This window comes from Chaetura pelagica, unplaced genomic scaffold (genome assembly GCF_000747805.2).
Source record: "Chaetura pelagica isolate M959 unplaced genomic scaffold, ChaPel_1.0 scaffold757, whole genome shotgun sequence".
NCBI lineage: Eukaryota > Metazoa > Chordata > Aves > Apodiformes > Apodidae > Chaetura > Chaetura pelagica.
The window spans coordinates 331,901-345,630 of NW_009970727.1; the positions used below are offsets into that span (position 1 = coordinate 331,901).

Below are 13,730 nucleotides of genomic sequence, written 5' to 3' on the forward strand. Positions count from 1 at the left end.
GCCACTTGCTGCAGAGCCAGGGACATCCTGGCATTGCCTTGTGGGTGTCCTCAGCCCTGGACCCAGCAGAGCCACAGGCTGGGGACACACCCAGCCTTGAAGATGTCACACATCTGGGCCAGGTCCTTGCTGAGGTGGGTGCAAGCCTGGGGGGTCCTCACTGGGGGAGTGGGACAGGTTGGATGTGGACACTGGGTGGCAAAGCAAACTACCAGGGCCACCCCAGGAACACCCCTAGAGGTGGTATCCAACACTGGGAAACACACAGGCATCCCAGGGCCATGAGCCAACCCTCTCCAGCACCAAGACTGAGATATTTCTGCTGAGACATCCCAGGAGAAGGTGCCTCAGGATTATCTACCCTCAGTCCGGATGTGGAAGACAGCGGGAGTCTCACCCAGCTGTTTGTGAGAGACTTCCAGCCCCAACTTGCACAAACAAGTTGGGTAACTGGGACCAGCTGCCAAGCCCGTACGTGAGCAACCCCTGCCAGTGCCTCAGCTGGCTCTGCAGGGCCAGGGCTGGACCCAGCCCCAGCCTCTCCCTGCACAGCAGACCCAGAGGACAGCTGTTTCTCCAGGGAAAAGCTATCCGGAGCCTCGGCTGTGCTGAGCAGGGATGGAAATGTCACCCACCAACCCTCCCAGGCCTCCCATAAGCCACTGCTCAAAGGACAAGCTGCCACTTCCCACCCCAACACTGAAGCTTTCTGAGCTGCTCCATGGAGGTGATGCTCAGAGGAGGCTCAGAGGTGGTGCCTGGACTCAAAGCAAGGTCCACGCTGCAGCTGAGCCCAGCCTCTGTGAGCTGGAATGTTTCTGTCTGTCTGTCCCACGACTCAACATGTGCTGATGTTGGCAAAGAGGGGACAGAAGGACAGGAAGCTCGATCCTACGAGCACTTGGTGCGCTTAGGGGAGCAGGTAGGTGGGACAGGGGGACCCTACAGCCCTGGCCAGCACAGCAATGCACCCCCAGCACCATGACCCAGCCCTGGCTATCCCAGACCCAGCTTCCAAATCGGAGCTTGCTCATCTGCCCCGTGCCATGTAAACACGCTCGGAGAAGCAGGAGGAGATGCTGTATCTGGGTTCACCCCGTGAGTCAGCGGCAGAGAAAGGAGGACGCAGAAGCCTGACTCATTCCCTCGCTCAATGGCCACTAAGCAACGCTCCCCCAGGCTGCTTCATCTACAAGGCTTTTCCCAGCTCCTTCCTAGGGAACGAGGAGGCTGGTGCAGTCCAAGGGATGCTCCCACTGGATCCAGCCCTGAGTGCAGGGGGCAGCTGATGGGATCGGTTTGTAAGAACCCAAAATCCGGCTGCCGGGAGCGAAGCGCGCGCCGGCGCGTCTCGGCCGCTGAGCAGACAGCCGGAGAGACGGGGTTGTTGGGGGGGGGGAGGAAGGAGCAAGCAAGCCCGTCAGTTCCTTCTGATGTCTTTGCTAAAAATCCCAGCTACAAAGAGATCTAATTGCAAATGAACTAATTAAGTAAACCTCTGACGAAGCGTGAAAACAATTTGTTTGACCCTGACGCTAGCAGAGGGCTCCTCGACAGCGGAGTTAATCAGTCAGCGCCGGAGCCCACAAGCAGTGTCAGCGGGGCTGCCGCGCCGCCATCTGCTTCCTCCCCTCCTCTCACCCCCCAGGAGGGGAGCTGCAAAATCCCCTCTCCTGCTGCCTGCCTGCTGCACTGGGTCTCTTCTCCTCTAGGAGCAACCTCTGGTGTTTTCTCCTTTCGCATGTGGACCCCCAGTTCAGACAGACTTTGGGGTCTCTGGACCTATTTTCAGGGTGTCTCCGCTCCCCATGCTGTCCCAGCTCTCCCTTCCTCCAGGAAAATCTTCCTCAAAAAGGGGAGCAACTTACTTGACAAACTGTCCCAAGTCCTCACAGAGGGTTTCGCAGCCAGGCCACTTGCACTCTCCGTGGCCGTAGAGTGGGTGGGAGCCGGGGGTCTCTTCATGGGAAGAGCTACAGAAGACAGAAAGGGACTGTCAGATGGGGCAGCCACAATGCTCCATTGTTCCCATGCACAGCCCTCGGGGACCCACTGAAGAACCTTCAGCAATGGCTCCCTGTCTTCCATGGACACAGCAGAACAGCAATAGGACTTGTTTATGGGGTGGGCAGAAACCCCCCAGACCTTCCAAGCCCTCCCAACACTGTTGCCAGCCCCATGGGTGACAGATCCCAGCCCCTTCCACCTCTCCAGGGGTAAAAACACAAAGCACTAGGGCCCAACCCAGCTCTACCTGTCCCTTCTCGGCGTGTGCATGGTGCTCTGTCCATTGGGCAGAGGGTGATGGGAAATGGGAGGCGAGACCTTGGCGGCTGAAAACGAGGTAGAGTTGGAGGTGTTGGTGGTGAGGTCGAGACCTTCTTGCTTAATGCTGTCCTCGACGGGCTGGGCGGCCGTGACCTCCTTCCAGAGTTGTTGGAGGTCCGAGGGACACACAGCTACAGAGTGGGGAGAAAGTGCTCACTGTCAGTGGAGAGAAGGTGCAGCACCCACTGGCACTCATGCACCAGGCTGGCTCAGGACCCCCAGGCTCCCTCCCTGCCCAGCCAGCGCAGCCAAAGCTCAGGAACTCCAGCACAGACTGTGCACTGGGAAAACATCACCTGAGGCTGAGTGCAGCCCTCTGTACTGGCAGCTGGGGGAAAGGCTGCAAACCCCCATCACAGAGTCCAAAACCAGCTGCCTGCAGAGCTGCACCCAGAGGGGAGGAGACCCAACCCTGCACACACCCCAGCTCATACTCTCCTGGGCTACTCCAGCCATCAGCACAATCAGGCCCCAAACTTTAGATGGGCTCATCAAGAAAAGCAACACCCCAGCTGCCTCCCCAGCCCTCCCTCACCTGGAGTAGGAGAAGCTGCAGCCACAGGGTCCCCCCAGTGCACCCACTGTCCCAGGCCAGGGTCCTTACCTTGGGGCAGGGTCTGCAGGGGCACAGTGCCCTGCCCTGGTGGGAGGCTCACCAGCCCCTGGCGCTGCAGGTTTAACAGGTGCTGCTGCTGGAGCTGCTGCATCTGCAGGAGCTGCTGCTGGAAGGCCAGCTGCTTGTTCCCTAACGGCTGCCAGGAGACAAAAGGGAGAAATCAAAGCGGGTTATTTCCAGCCTCGCAGCAGAAGCCTGGCAGGGGAGGCAGGGGCCCAGCGGCGAGCGATGCCGGGGGCGGTGGTACCGTGTGCGCCCCGTCCTGCTGCTCCTGCTGCCCGGCCCCTGCGCCGGACCGAGGCTTTGATCTGTCGGAAGAGGAGGGGAAGAAAAGGAAAGGGGAAGGGAAAAATAAAGCACTGGAGAAAGAGAGGGAGCGGGCAGAGCAGGGGGCTTGCTCAGAGCAGAGACCTGGCTCTGCCTGCGAGGTGGGTGAACCTGCAAAGCTGAGCTGTGGGGTCCCGTCACTGAAGGATAAGGGGCTCCCAGCACCCAAAATGCATCCTAAGACTGATCAGAAGCATAACACCATCTTTTTAAGGACACAGTCCCTGTTTGCAAAAAAAATGACAAATAGAAGCCCTTTCTTAGTGGGGGGCAAAACCAACCATCTGCAGGGGAGCAGGTCCCCAGAGTTCCTCGCCCAGCAGCACCAGTGCCCCCACCCCAACCACAAGCATCCCCCGGGTAGGTGACTCTCCTACCCACCCCCAGAAGCTGGCCGTGCTCTGACAGGGCATAGCCAGCTCTAAACTAGTTAGGCAGGACAGGTCCCTGGGGAGGCACCAAAAAATCCATGAGAATTAACTGAAGGGAAGAGAATTCAATTAGGGATGGGGACAGGCAGCTGCTAATCCGAGCCAGCCAGGAGAAGGGAGCTGCCCTGGGCCTGCCTGGCCTCATTAGCAGGGCAGGCATCTCCATAACCCCTTGAACCCCTCTGTTTGCACAGACGTTGTTTGCAGGTTGCAAGGGGCCAGGCTGGCAGGCAGTGAGTGGGCTGTGCTGGCCAGACCAGCCCCAGCAGCAGCCTGGCCCCTTCCTTATTCCCAGCAAGAAAAGTGCCGGGGTCCCTCTCAGCAGATCAAGCCTCTGCCTTGGCAGAACACATCAGCCAAGCTTGTGCTCACTGCACTCATGAGTGGGGGAACTCTGCTGCCCCACTGCTTGGCCCAAAAAGAAGTATTTTCATGTCCATGTTCTTACTGATGAGCTCAATTTCAATAGGAAATGTCCTTTTATAATCTTCTGGTTGGTTCTGAGCATCACGGGGACTCAGGCACCTGAGGATTCCAGGGAACTGGCACAGCCCCACCTTGTTGTTGATGGTCCCCAAGGCTGCATCTGGCTCTCAGCTCAACAGGGAAGAGCAGACAGACTCTCCATGGCACACCCAGTTCACGGTTTAGTTTGGAATCAGCACGTGCTGCTGTAACTGAAGCAACACCCTGGGCACCGTGGGACACAAATGGGCCCTTGCAGATGCTGCAGGGTGAGGACAACCTCCAGGCACTGCCCTGCAAAATCCCTGCAGTCTGCAACATAAGCCATGACAGCAAGTCCTGTCTAGGGCACAGAGAGAATCTAAACCTGGTTTCTCAGCCTCAGAAGGATGGGCAAGATTGTCCCCTCAGAGTCAGGTCGAGATCCTCTCTGGCTCCGCCTCAGTCCTGCACCTCTGATGTTTGACTATTAAGACACAAATCAAAGCAATTTCTGCTCAGTGAAGAGCAATCCCTGCGCTCGCCCTTGCTCCCAAGGAAGGTGCTGAGCCAGGAGGGCTTTAGGCCATGGGGCTGGAGGACACCATGGACCATGATGGAGGAAAACAGGCAGGATGGACACACATGTCCTTGTCTTGGTTAGAAACGGCAGCTCAGATGGGATGGGAGGAGGGGATGGGATGGGAGGAGGGGATGGGATGGGCTTCTCCTCCTCTTCCCGTCTCCGCCAACGCCCTCCCCGGAGGCCCCGGGGCAAGCCCGGGCTCCTGTGAACACAGCCTCATTCATGGCACTTCCAGGCTGTGGAGCAGGAGGAAATAGGGAGCAGATGAAGTCATAAGGATCCCTAGGGCACATGGCCTGTGCCTCACAGCCCAGCTGGGCTCTCCTGACCCGGCCTCACTGGAGCTGCAGCTGGTGGAGTCCGACCCTCCCAGCTCCCCATGTGTGGTTCTGACGATGCTGACCAGGTGGAACCTGCACCTTCACATGCTTCAAATCCACATGCGCATCCTTCCAACTTCACCAGACCATGAACACAAAGACCAACCTCAGGAATATGAGTCCTGGTGCCCAGTGGATGCAAAAAGGCCTGAGCTAAGCCAAAACAAAGATCGAATTCTCTCCAGGGAAGCAAATTTACTAGTCCCTAGAGAGTACACACTGCACTGCAGAACCAACAAACTGTACAGGCTCAAAACCACTGAATGGGATGTGTGAAGAGGTGCAGCACCCACATGCAGACCCACCCAAGAGCACCCATGAGTCTGGGTGCTCTGAGACAAGAGCTTGCCCGGGAGAAGGCAGGGCAGTGAGAGCCTGAATTTCAGCCCCAGTTATATTAAAAACCTCTCATCCAGCCATCACCCCATGTGCGGCTGCTCAGCCCTTGGCAAACGCCAGCCTGGCAAACACCAGCTGAGTCCCTCCCAGGGAGGGCCCCCCAGAGGAGCTTGATCTGTGTCAGGGATCCTGCGTTTGGCTCCCACATCCCCCATCCCAGTCCCACCTCCCGTCCCAGCACAGGGGCTCGGGGTCCGGAGCTTCGCCTGCACTCAGCGTACATTAGACGCAGATGACTGGGTGCAGCTACCGGGGTAAGAGCCGCCGTCACTTTGATTTATGAGCACATCAGGAGGAGTTTCGGCGTGACACGGGGGACTGACAGGAGCAGTTCATTAAGCTGACACCGAGGTTAGGCAGCAGGCAGCCCCCCCCAGCATCATTCCCACCCCCCTGCCCCGCCAGACTCAGGAAAGGGACAAATCCTCTGTCCCCGCCAGCTTTGGGTGCACACAGAGATCCACAGGCCTCATCCCCAGAGGATATTGGGGTCTCTGCACCCAGATGCCACTTGCAGCAGCTGTGCTTGGAATGGCAAAGTGGCCAGGGACAGGGCCCCGTGCCACAGCTCCTTGCTCCCCCTACACCTCCTCACTCCCCCTATGCCCAGGATGCTGCTGGGGGCTGGAGGTTTGCCCTTGAACCCTAGTGCAGGAAAATGCCCAGCAGGATGCATGGATCAGCTGCCTTGCTCAGCCCCTTCCTCACAGTCCCCTCCGCAGCGCAGCTCCCAGCAGACGGTGGCCCCAGAGCCCCCCCCGCATCCTCTGGCACAGGATGCTGCCGCCAGGCGCTTCCGATGCATTTCCATCCTCCGACACATTTCCATCCTGCAACACATTTCCATCCTCCACGCTCCCTCTTTTCCTGCTTTCCCCTTCCCCGCGCCCGCCGGGGGACCTCCAGCCATGCTGGTCCTCCTGGGGAGATCTGAGCTGCTCCTCCAGGAGACGCCGCTACCTGCTCCCGGCGCGGCGGTGGCGGCACAAAGCCATTCCCACCTGCTGATCCCCCTCCGCGCTCGCAGCCGAAGCTGCTGACTTACAATTACACCGAGGCGAGTCCTTGAAATCAAGCGGAGGGAAAGCAGTAGGCGCTGGGTTTACAAACCCTTGCAGCGGGGCCGTGATTAAATACCGCCGCGGATTTCCATGAAGGAGCCGAACGCCAGCCAAGAGCGGCTCCGCGGCGGCATCCCAGACACGCCAGCTATTCCCTGCGCCGTCGGGGGAAACCAACGGCATCGCCGTTCCCGGCAGGCACACGCTGCTGCCCGACGCAGGCTTTATTAATAGCAGCCGCCCAAATTCACGGGCTGGAGCCAACTCCACAAAGCCCAACTGGGTGTTTTTTGGGAGGGGAAAAGCTACGACATCCACTCGTGGGGACCCTCTCGCTGTTTTTCCTGGCTGTGGGATGGCAATGCCACCAGGAGCTGGACTTGTACCCCTTCAGCAGCATCTAATGCCCCTTCCCCCTCTCCACCAGCCACTCAAGACTTTCGCAGTGGATGAATTTCTCTTCTCTGTACCATTTAATTAAAAGTTAACATGAGCTTTTAAAACCAGGAGCCCGCTAAGCAAGCCCTTTGTTAGAGCTTAATTACATCCCCACTCATTGCTGCAATATAACATCGTCACAGCCAAGAGGAAAGTCCTTGAGGAAGCTCAGATTTATGCCTCCCCCGTTCCTGGAGCACAAGCAGCTACTCCAGCTCCTGGAGATGGCTCCGATAAAGCCTGACCCCGCACACGCTGTGTAAATACACCAACCTCCCGCAGTGAGAGCCTGGGTCAGAGTCTGTGGAAGGCTGGAGTGGGTGCTGGCCTGACCCCGAAACGCTTGGGCCGCCCCTACTCCCCCAGGACCAGCACGTGCTTTGCCCCTGAGCCCCCGCTGCAGCCCCCAAACGCGCAGTCAGGGCTTCAATGCTCCCTTCCTCAAAAAAACAAGATGAATTTTTATGTGCTGAGAATTGGTGAATGTCAGTCAGGGTGCTGGATCTCAGGGTGACTGCAACGACCCACCCTGGCACCCTGTTCCCCTGCTTGCTACTGATGCTGGGCTGGGGACAGGAGTGAGCAGCTCAGCTTCATGTCCCTCTGTGCCTGGAGCCCAAAGAAAGCTACCTCATAGTGATGCCAGACACACAGCAGCATGCACGATGCAAAATACCCCCAGGCAAGTACCACATGCACCCAATCTAGGAAGAGAGAGGGGAAAAATATCTAAAGAGAAGGAAGGGAGCAGTGCTGCCTGCCCACTACCAGCTGGGGACAACCCCCAGCCTCTGTGCCACCCGCACGTCCCCAAAACCAAGCACTGCTGATAGAGCCACAAAGCCTGGGAGCACGTTACTATGGGAAAGGACAGCAAAAGCTGTTGGTAAAGGGAGTTATAAAAGATTGATGCAGTCACCCCAGCATAAAGACTTCTCTGCCGTGCAACTCCCTCCTCAGGAAAGGACCCACCACAGCTGACCCAGCCAGGAGGGGATGACAGCACCTCCTGCCTGAGCATCCCCTGTCAGAAAAGCCCTTTGCTGGCACCTCTGCTACAGCACACAGTGCTTGGGTTTTGCAGGATGGCCTTTCCTGGCAGGAAAAGACTTGGCTTGGGTTCCCATCTGCTTTGCCAGGTTGTTGCTGTGCCTGCTCAATTGGAACAGGACTGGGCTGCCCAACCCAAGCCAGGCAAGGGCGGAGCCAAGCCTCCTCTGCCCCACACCATGAGGATTATTTGGGGAGTCCTTGCCCCCTGCCAGGGAGGGTCTGGGGGTCTGGTGGCTCTGCAAGAGCTGCCAGCCCACACCCGCTAACTTCACCATCCCATAGTTTCCAGATGTGCTGACATGGCACTAAAAACAATGCAGCTCAGTGCACGTCACAGATCACAGATAGGGAGAAGAAGGAACTCCCAGCACCTGGATTGGCCACCCTGGAACCCCCCAGGAGCAGGATGCCCCTGTGTCCTATCCCTGCTGGCTCCCAGCCAGCTGCCCTGGGAGCTGAGACTCACACACACCCTGTTTTGTGTTGGTCCCCCTTTTATTTGCTGCCAGATCTGATGACCCAGAACCCATCTGTGTGAGCTCACCTCTTTGGGTTGCTGCTTTCCGGCTTGCTGCTGTGTCAATAGCTGCAGGTGAAGCTGCTCCTGTTGCTTCTTGTAGTATTCCTGCAACTGGGAGGGAGAGAGGGACGGGAGGGGAGAGAGCAGCCCAGATTAGCAGTAGAAACACCCTGTTCACATCTCCCTGCCTAGCACTGCCCTGTTGCCAGTACCAGGCTGTGCCACAGCCATGCCAGCTCCTGGCATCATGCCATCAGGGCAGGCTCCTGGCTGCAAGTTAAAAAGCAAATCAGCCAGTGAAGGAGTCACGGCTGCAGGAGAACCCCTGGCCACACACTCTTGAAGGGTTCTGGGTACCCACAGCCAGTAAAATCCCCAACAACCCCAACGCCAAACTTGCCAATGGTTTTCATGCCAAAGGGTTGCCCTGGATTTCTGACACTGGCCAGTCCGGGAGCCTCCACCTTGCCCAGCCCCCAGGGAGGAGGGTCACAACCCCCAGCTCAGTAATTCCTCTGTAACCTGGGGATTTTCCAGCTGTGCTGGGGGAATTTTGTTGGGTATGAAACACCAGGAGATGGGTGAGGTAACGCAGTGTTTCAGCAGGGGAGAAACCCCCTTTTTGGCAAGGTGGGACTCCAAAACACCCCTGGCAAGTGCTGCAAGAGGTGAAGGTCTCAGACCTGCATCCCCCTTCATGGGCACCACTGGAAAGTGCAGGCAAGCCCCCACCTCACTTCACCCCAGTCAAAACTGAGGGGTTTGCTGGGCCAGTAAAACAGAGAAAATAGCCCTGGCCTTGTAATGAGCCACCACAGGGGGTCCCAGTCTGCAGCAGGCAGCGCTGGGACCTGCTGGTGTTGATGCCAGCTCTCACCCTGGCCCCTACATAAACTGTTGGTGATGGATTTGCTGCAGGAAGGGGGGAGCAGAGGCACAGGGAGGTCAGCAAGACCTGGCAGCCCCCTCCCACCCAGCCTGTACCACTGCACTGGGGCGACGGCGGCGGCTCAGGAATGCCCCTTTGGATGCTGGGAAGCCTTTATCAGCTCAGGGCTGACAGCGCTGACAGCAGCAACTTCGCTTTTTCTGTCGGCGAACAGGTTTGGAAAGCCTGGGTGTTTACCCGAAAGCCAATCAAAGCCAGGTCTCTGCAACATGGTCGAGCGAGGCTGCGGGAACATTGGGTCAGGGGTGAGAGGTGTGATGTTTGGTTTTCTTCTGGTGGAGAATGTGAGCTATTCCGGCCTGGGTTGTTTAATTTGCAGTCAAACGTGTTTCTTTATCCGGCTCCAAAGAGGCTCTGAGAAGGACCCACCCAGGGTAGTGTTTACCCTTTGTTCTTTCCCTGGGGCCAACCTTGAATCCTTATCAGCCTGTTTGGAGTAAACAGGTACTGGAGGCAGGAGGAAGGGTGTGGAGGATGCTTGTGGGATTTCTCCTTCTCTCCCTCCCGCTGTCAGGAGGTGTTTACCCAAGCAGACCTGTTTTGTTTCGGAGTTGAGGTTTGTTTTTTCACTTCTCCTCCTTTTTCTTCCCTCCCCGTTCATTTTCCCTGTGACAGAGCACTCCGGAAAAAGCTGAGTGGGGCTGTGAGAAACAAACCCACACACTCAGGTCTGGACCCAGACCCAGGCACGTGCCTCAAAGCCCAGGCAACGGTCACAGGGGCTCTGCTCGGGGTCTGTGGAGCCCAGAGCGTCCCCCCAGACCTCCCAGGGGCTAGGCAGCCCCAAACCAGCCCTCGTGTGGGAACTTTCCAGGCTTTGAGACCCTGACTCTGGGCAGCAGCATCTGGCTTTGCAGCACAAATAGCACCTGTAGCTCTTTTCTTCCCTTGGTGCTGGACATTATGGGAATCCCCAAGGAATAATAGGATGCAGAAGCCCAAGGAGGAACAGACCCATCTGACTGCCTCCAGCAAATTCCAGCATTCCTGGACACCAGTGAGGAATCCCTTGGCACAGCAGTGTTACCTGTTGCAGCATTATTGCCTGCTGCTGCTGCAGGAGGGCCTGGAGCTGGGGAGGTGAGAGGATCTGCTGCATCTGCTGTGGTGTGATCATCTGTGGGGACATCATGGCCACAGACACAGGGACCTGTGGGGAGGAACAACACGTCACCATTCCCAGTTCCAACCCTGGAAAACCCTCCCCAGACACCAACAACCTGCAAGTGCCTCCAACCCCACAGGCTCTCCTGGGGCATCCTCCATGCCTCCCATCCCTGTGTCACCCTCAGGTGAATCCCTTGGCCATCACTCTGTTCTACCAGTCCAAGGCCAGCACGGGAGACATAGTGATGGCAGGGAGATGCCCCACGGTGCAGCTGGCACCTGGGCAAACCTTCCTAAACCATGAGTTCCCTCCATCCTGAGGGCAGGATGCTCTTTGCCCACAGGGTCATCTTTAAATGCCATTTAGGGAACAAGAGGAGCCAGCAGCACATGGGCAGCCAGCTCCAAACCACAGCTCCCTCCCCTCCTGCAAGCACAGGAGAGGTGCTGGGCACTGCTCCTTCCCTCAGGGTCCCAGAGGATACAGGGAGGAGGGAACCACCAAGGGAAACGGGGAAGATACTGATCACTCAAATAACTGAGCAAAGCAGAGCACAGAGGAAGAGGTTACCAGGTTTCCATAGACACATCAAAGCTTTACCTCCAGTTGACACCAGTAACTCACTTAATTACCACGCCAAGTGGAGGGAGGGCTAAGAAAACCTGCCAACCTTTGGTTATCATACCATTGGGTTCACACCCCCACAGCAAAGCACCAGAGAAGGTGTCAGTGATGGATCCCAGACCCACCAGTCCTGCCCAGGTGGAGCAACACTGCCTTCCCAACCATGGGCACCAAGGGCTGCCTGGGCCCGGCTCTCTGCCAACCCCACCAGTCCAAAGCCCTTCTTCCCAAGGCCCTGGGCAGGGTTATGGCTCTGCTGTAGTTTAATAACCCTTCCTATATGTCCCGTTTTCCTAGGAAAGCAAATGATTGCTGCTGACTGGGAGCAGCAGAGGCAGTAAGCCACTAGCAGCCTCAGGCTCTTTGAGGTGACCCCCAGGAGGAAGCAACTCCCTGGCACGTGGGATGCAGCAGAGCTCGAGCCAGGCTTCCCGTGCAAGCCCAGGACCCAGGTTTGATCTAAAGTAGATGACTTCTCATCCCCTCACTCCAGGGTCTCAGGGACCAGAAACAAAGCAACCAACTTCAAAGCACCCAGCGAAGTCCAAAGGAGAGACTGCAGTGCCCCTCATGTCTAGGACCCCCAGCAATGCCAAGACTCCCCAGTGTGAACCTGCAGCCCACCCTGGGAGCTGCCTTCCCCCTCCAGCCACCCAGCGGGACCCAGAGCAGGGCTGGGACCCCCAGGGGGACCCCAGACAGCCCATGGGGGGCGGCTGGTGGGCCTGGAGCACGCTGACCTTCAAGGGCAATTGCAAAGGCTTATCTGTTTACTCAGGCATTTTGCTGTAGGGAGGTGTCACAAATGAGTTTCATTTGTCGCTGGTGATGTCCCCCCCACCCCGGCTGCCTTCGTGTCAGAGTTACTGATTAATTGCTGCATGTTCACACCCAAGGGCTGCTGCTGGGGCTCCTGTGGCTGCACCAGGGCTCAGGAGGGTGCAGCAGCATCCCCAGCAATGAGCTTCGGGGGCTCCAGCGAACCAGGAGAGGCCCAAGCACCCCCCGTGGCACCAGCCCCTGGGAAGAGCTGCTGCTCAGGTGCTCGCAGGCAGCTGTGCAAAACCCTGCGTGAACATCTGGGATGGAGAGAAGCTTGGGAGGACGGAGAGAGGGAGAGGGAGTAGGGTGCGTGCCTGCTCACCGGGAGCTAAACATCCTGCTAATTTCCCATTGCCAATTCATCAGTTGGCAACGTGCTCAGAATGAGAGCCCCTAATTAATTGCTCATCTGCATCCCCCCCCATATCCAGGCGGCCTCCCCGCCCCCACCGCTGCCGTGGCCCCTCGTACACGTTTGCTGGCATTTTCAAATCGGAGGCATCCTAATTACCGGAGAGTTATAACACCTTCCATTTCTCGCCCAACGGACTGACACCCTGTCAAGAGCAAAGAGAATTGCCAGAGGTTTTGACAACACTAATTGCCCCTATAATCTAAAAACACAAAGGAGAGGCGATTAGTCGAGAGGGCCCCAGCTCTCGATCCGACACGAGGTTTTCACAATGTTACAAGAAAACAAAAGCGACGCTTTTTAGAGTTTGATGGCTGCTAACAAAAGCAGAATTATATTTTCATACAACCTTTGTCTGCATTAAATGGCTTTTTTTTTTTTTCCTCCCCCCTTTCCATGCTTGGATGTGGAGCTGACACAGGGAAATGGCGGCAGCTTTGCTAGGAGGTGAGGTGTGAATGGGGTCAACCAGTACTGGATCTCATGAGAGGTGTCCAGACTTCAGCACCTCCCAGAACCTGGGTGGATGAAAAAATTCCCCAAAGTGTGGCTAAGGTTTCCAGAGAGGCCAGGAACTTTTAGTAAAAGGGGAAATTCCCATATACAGCAAGTTTTGCTCCAGCTGCAGCCATTCACCATGTGCAGCACTGTCAGCTCGACCCCAGAGTGGGACAGCAAAGCACCCCAGGCTCTGGTGACAACCCCAGCTGCCTGTGGGGATGGTGACAACTGCTGCCCTGGCAAAACGAGATGGGGATGGGAAGATGCACCCCCAGCTGGGCTGAGAGCCCCGTGGGGGCACCCGCTGGCAGCTGATGTGCTAACAGGGAGGGGATAGCATGGTGCAGCCTGGCAGGACACAGAGGAGCACAGTGCAGCCCCTTCACCTGCAGTCACAGCACTTAGTGACCACCACTGTGTGACTGACCCTACAGCAGGGGACAAGGCCAGCCTGGCACCCCCAGTTAACAGGGGGGCTTTGGGTAATGGTTGCCTCAAAAGCTCAGATCCAGGCAGACACTGACACAAGCAAGAGCCAAAGGATGCTGAGCAGAGCAATGCGGGGGAGTACAAGGGGCTGGCCGTGCCCACCTGCCTCCTCCATCCACCCACTGGCAGTGAAGTCCCTCCCTGGGGACCATCCTCCCACGGCACCCAGCGAATCCCTGGGGACCATCCTCCCACGGCACCCAGCGAATCCCTGGGGAAGCAGGTCCCACCAGCCAGCCCCG

General features: G+C 57.5%; 1 protein-coding gene across 4 annotated transcripts in view; it reads right to left on the reverse strand.

Annotated features, from left to right (window-relative positions):
• FOXP4 (forkhead box P4) overlaps positions 1–13,730 on the reverse strand; it is a 37,357-nt gene that overhangs the window by 8,932 nt on the left and 14,695 nt on the right. For 2 of the 4 annotated variants that reach the window (XM_010007071.1, XM_010007073.1), the window contains exons 3-7: positions 10,560–10,682; positions 8,608–8,694; positions 2,933–3,080; positions 2,255–2,459; positions 1,869–1,973 (exon numbers count right to left, since the gene is read on the reverse strand). In XM_010007071.1, the coding sequence (XP_010005373.1) occupies positions 1,869–1,973; positions 2,255–2,459; positions 2,933–3,080; positions 8,608–8,694; positions 10,560–10,682 (668 nt within the window). Of the gene's footprint in view, positions 1–1,868; positions 1,974–2,254; positions 2,460–2,697; positions 2,701–2,932; positions 3,081–8,607; positions 8,695–10,559; positions 10,683–13,730 lie in introns of all 4 variants that reach the window. The other 2 variants (XM_010007072.1, XM_010007070.1) reach the window with 2 other exon arrangements.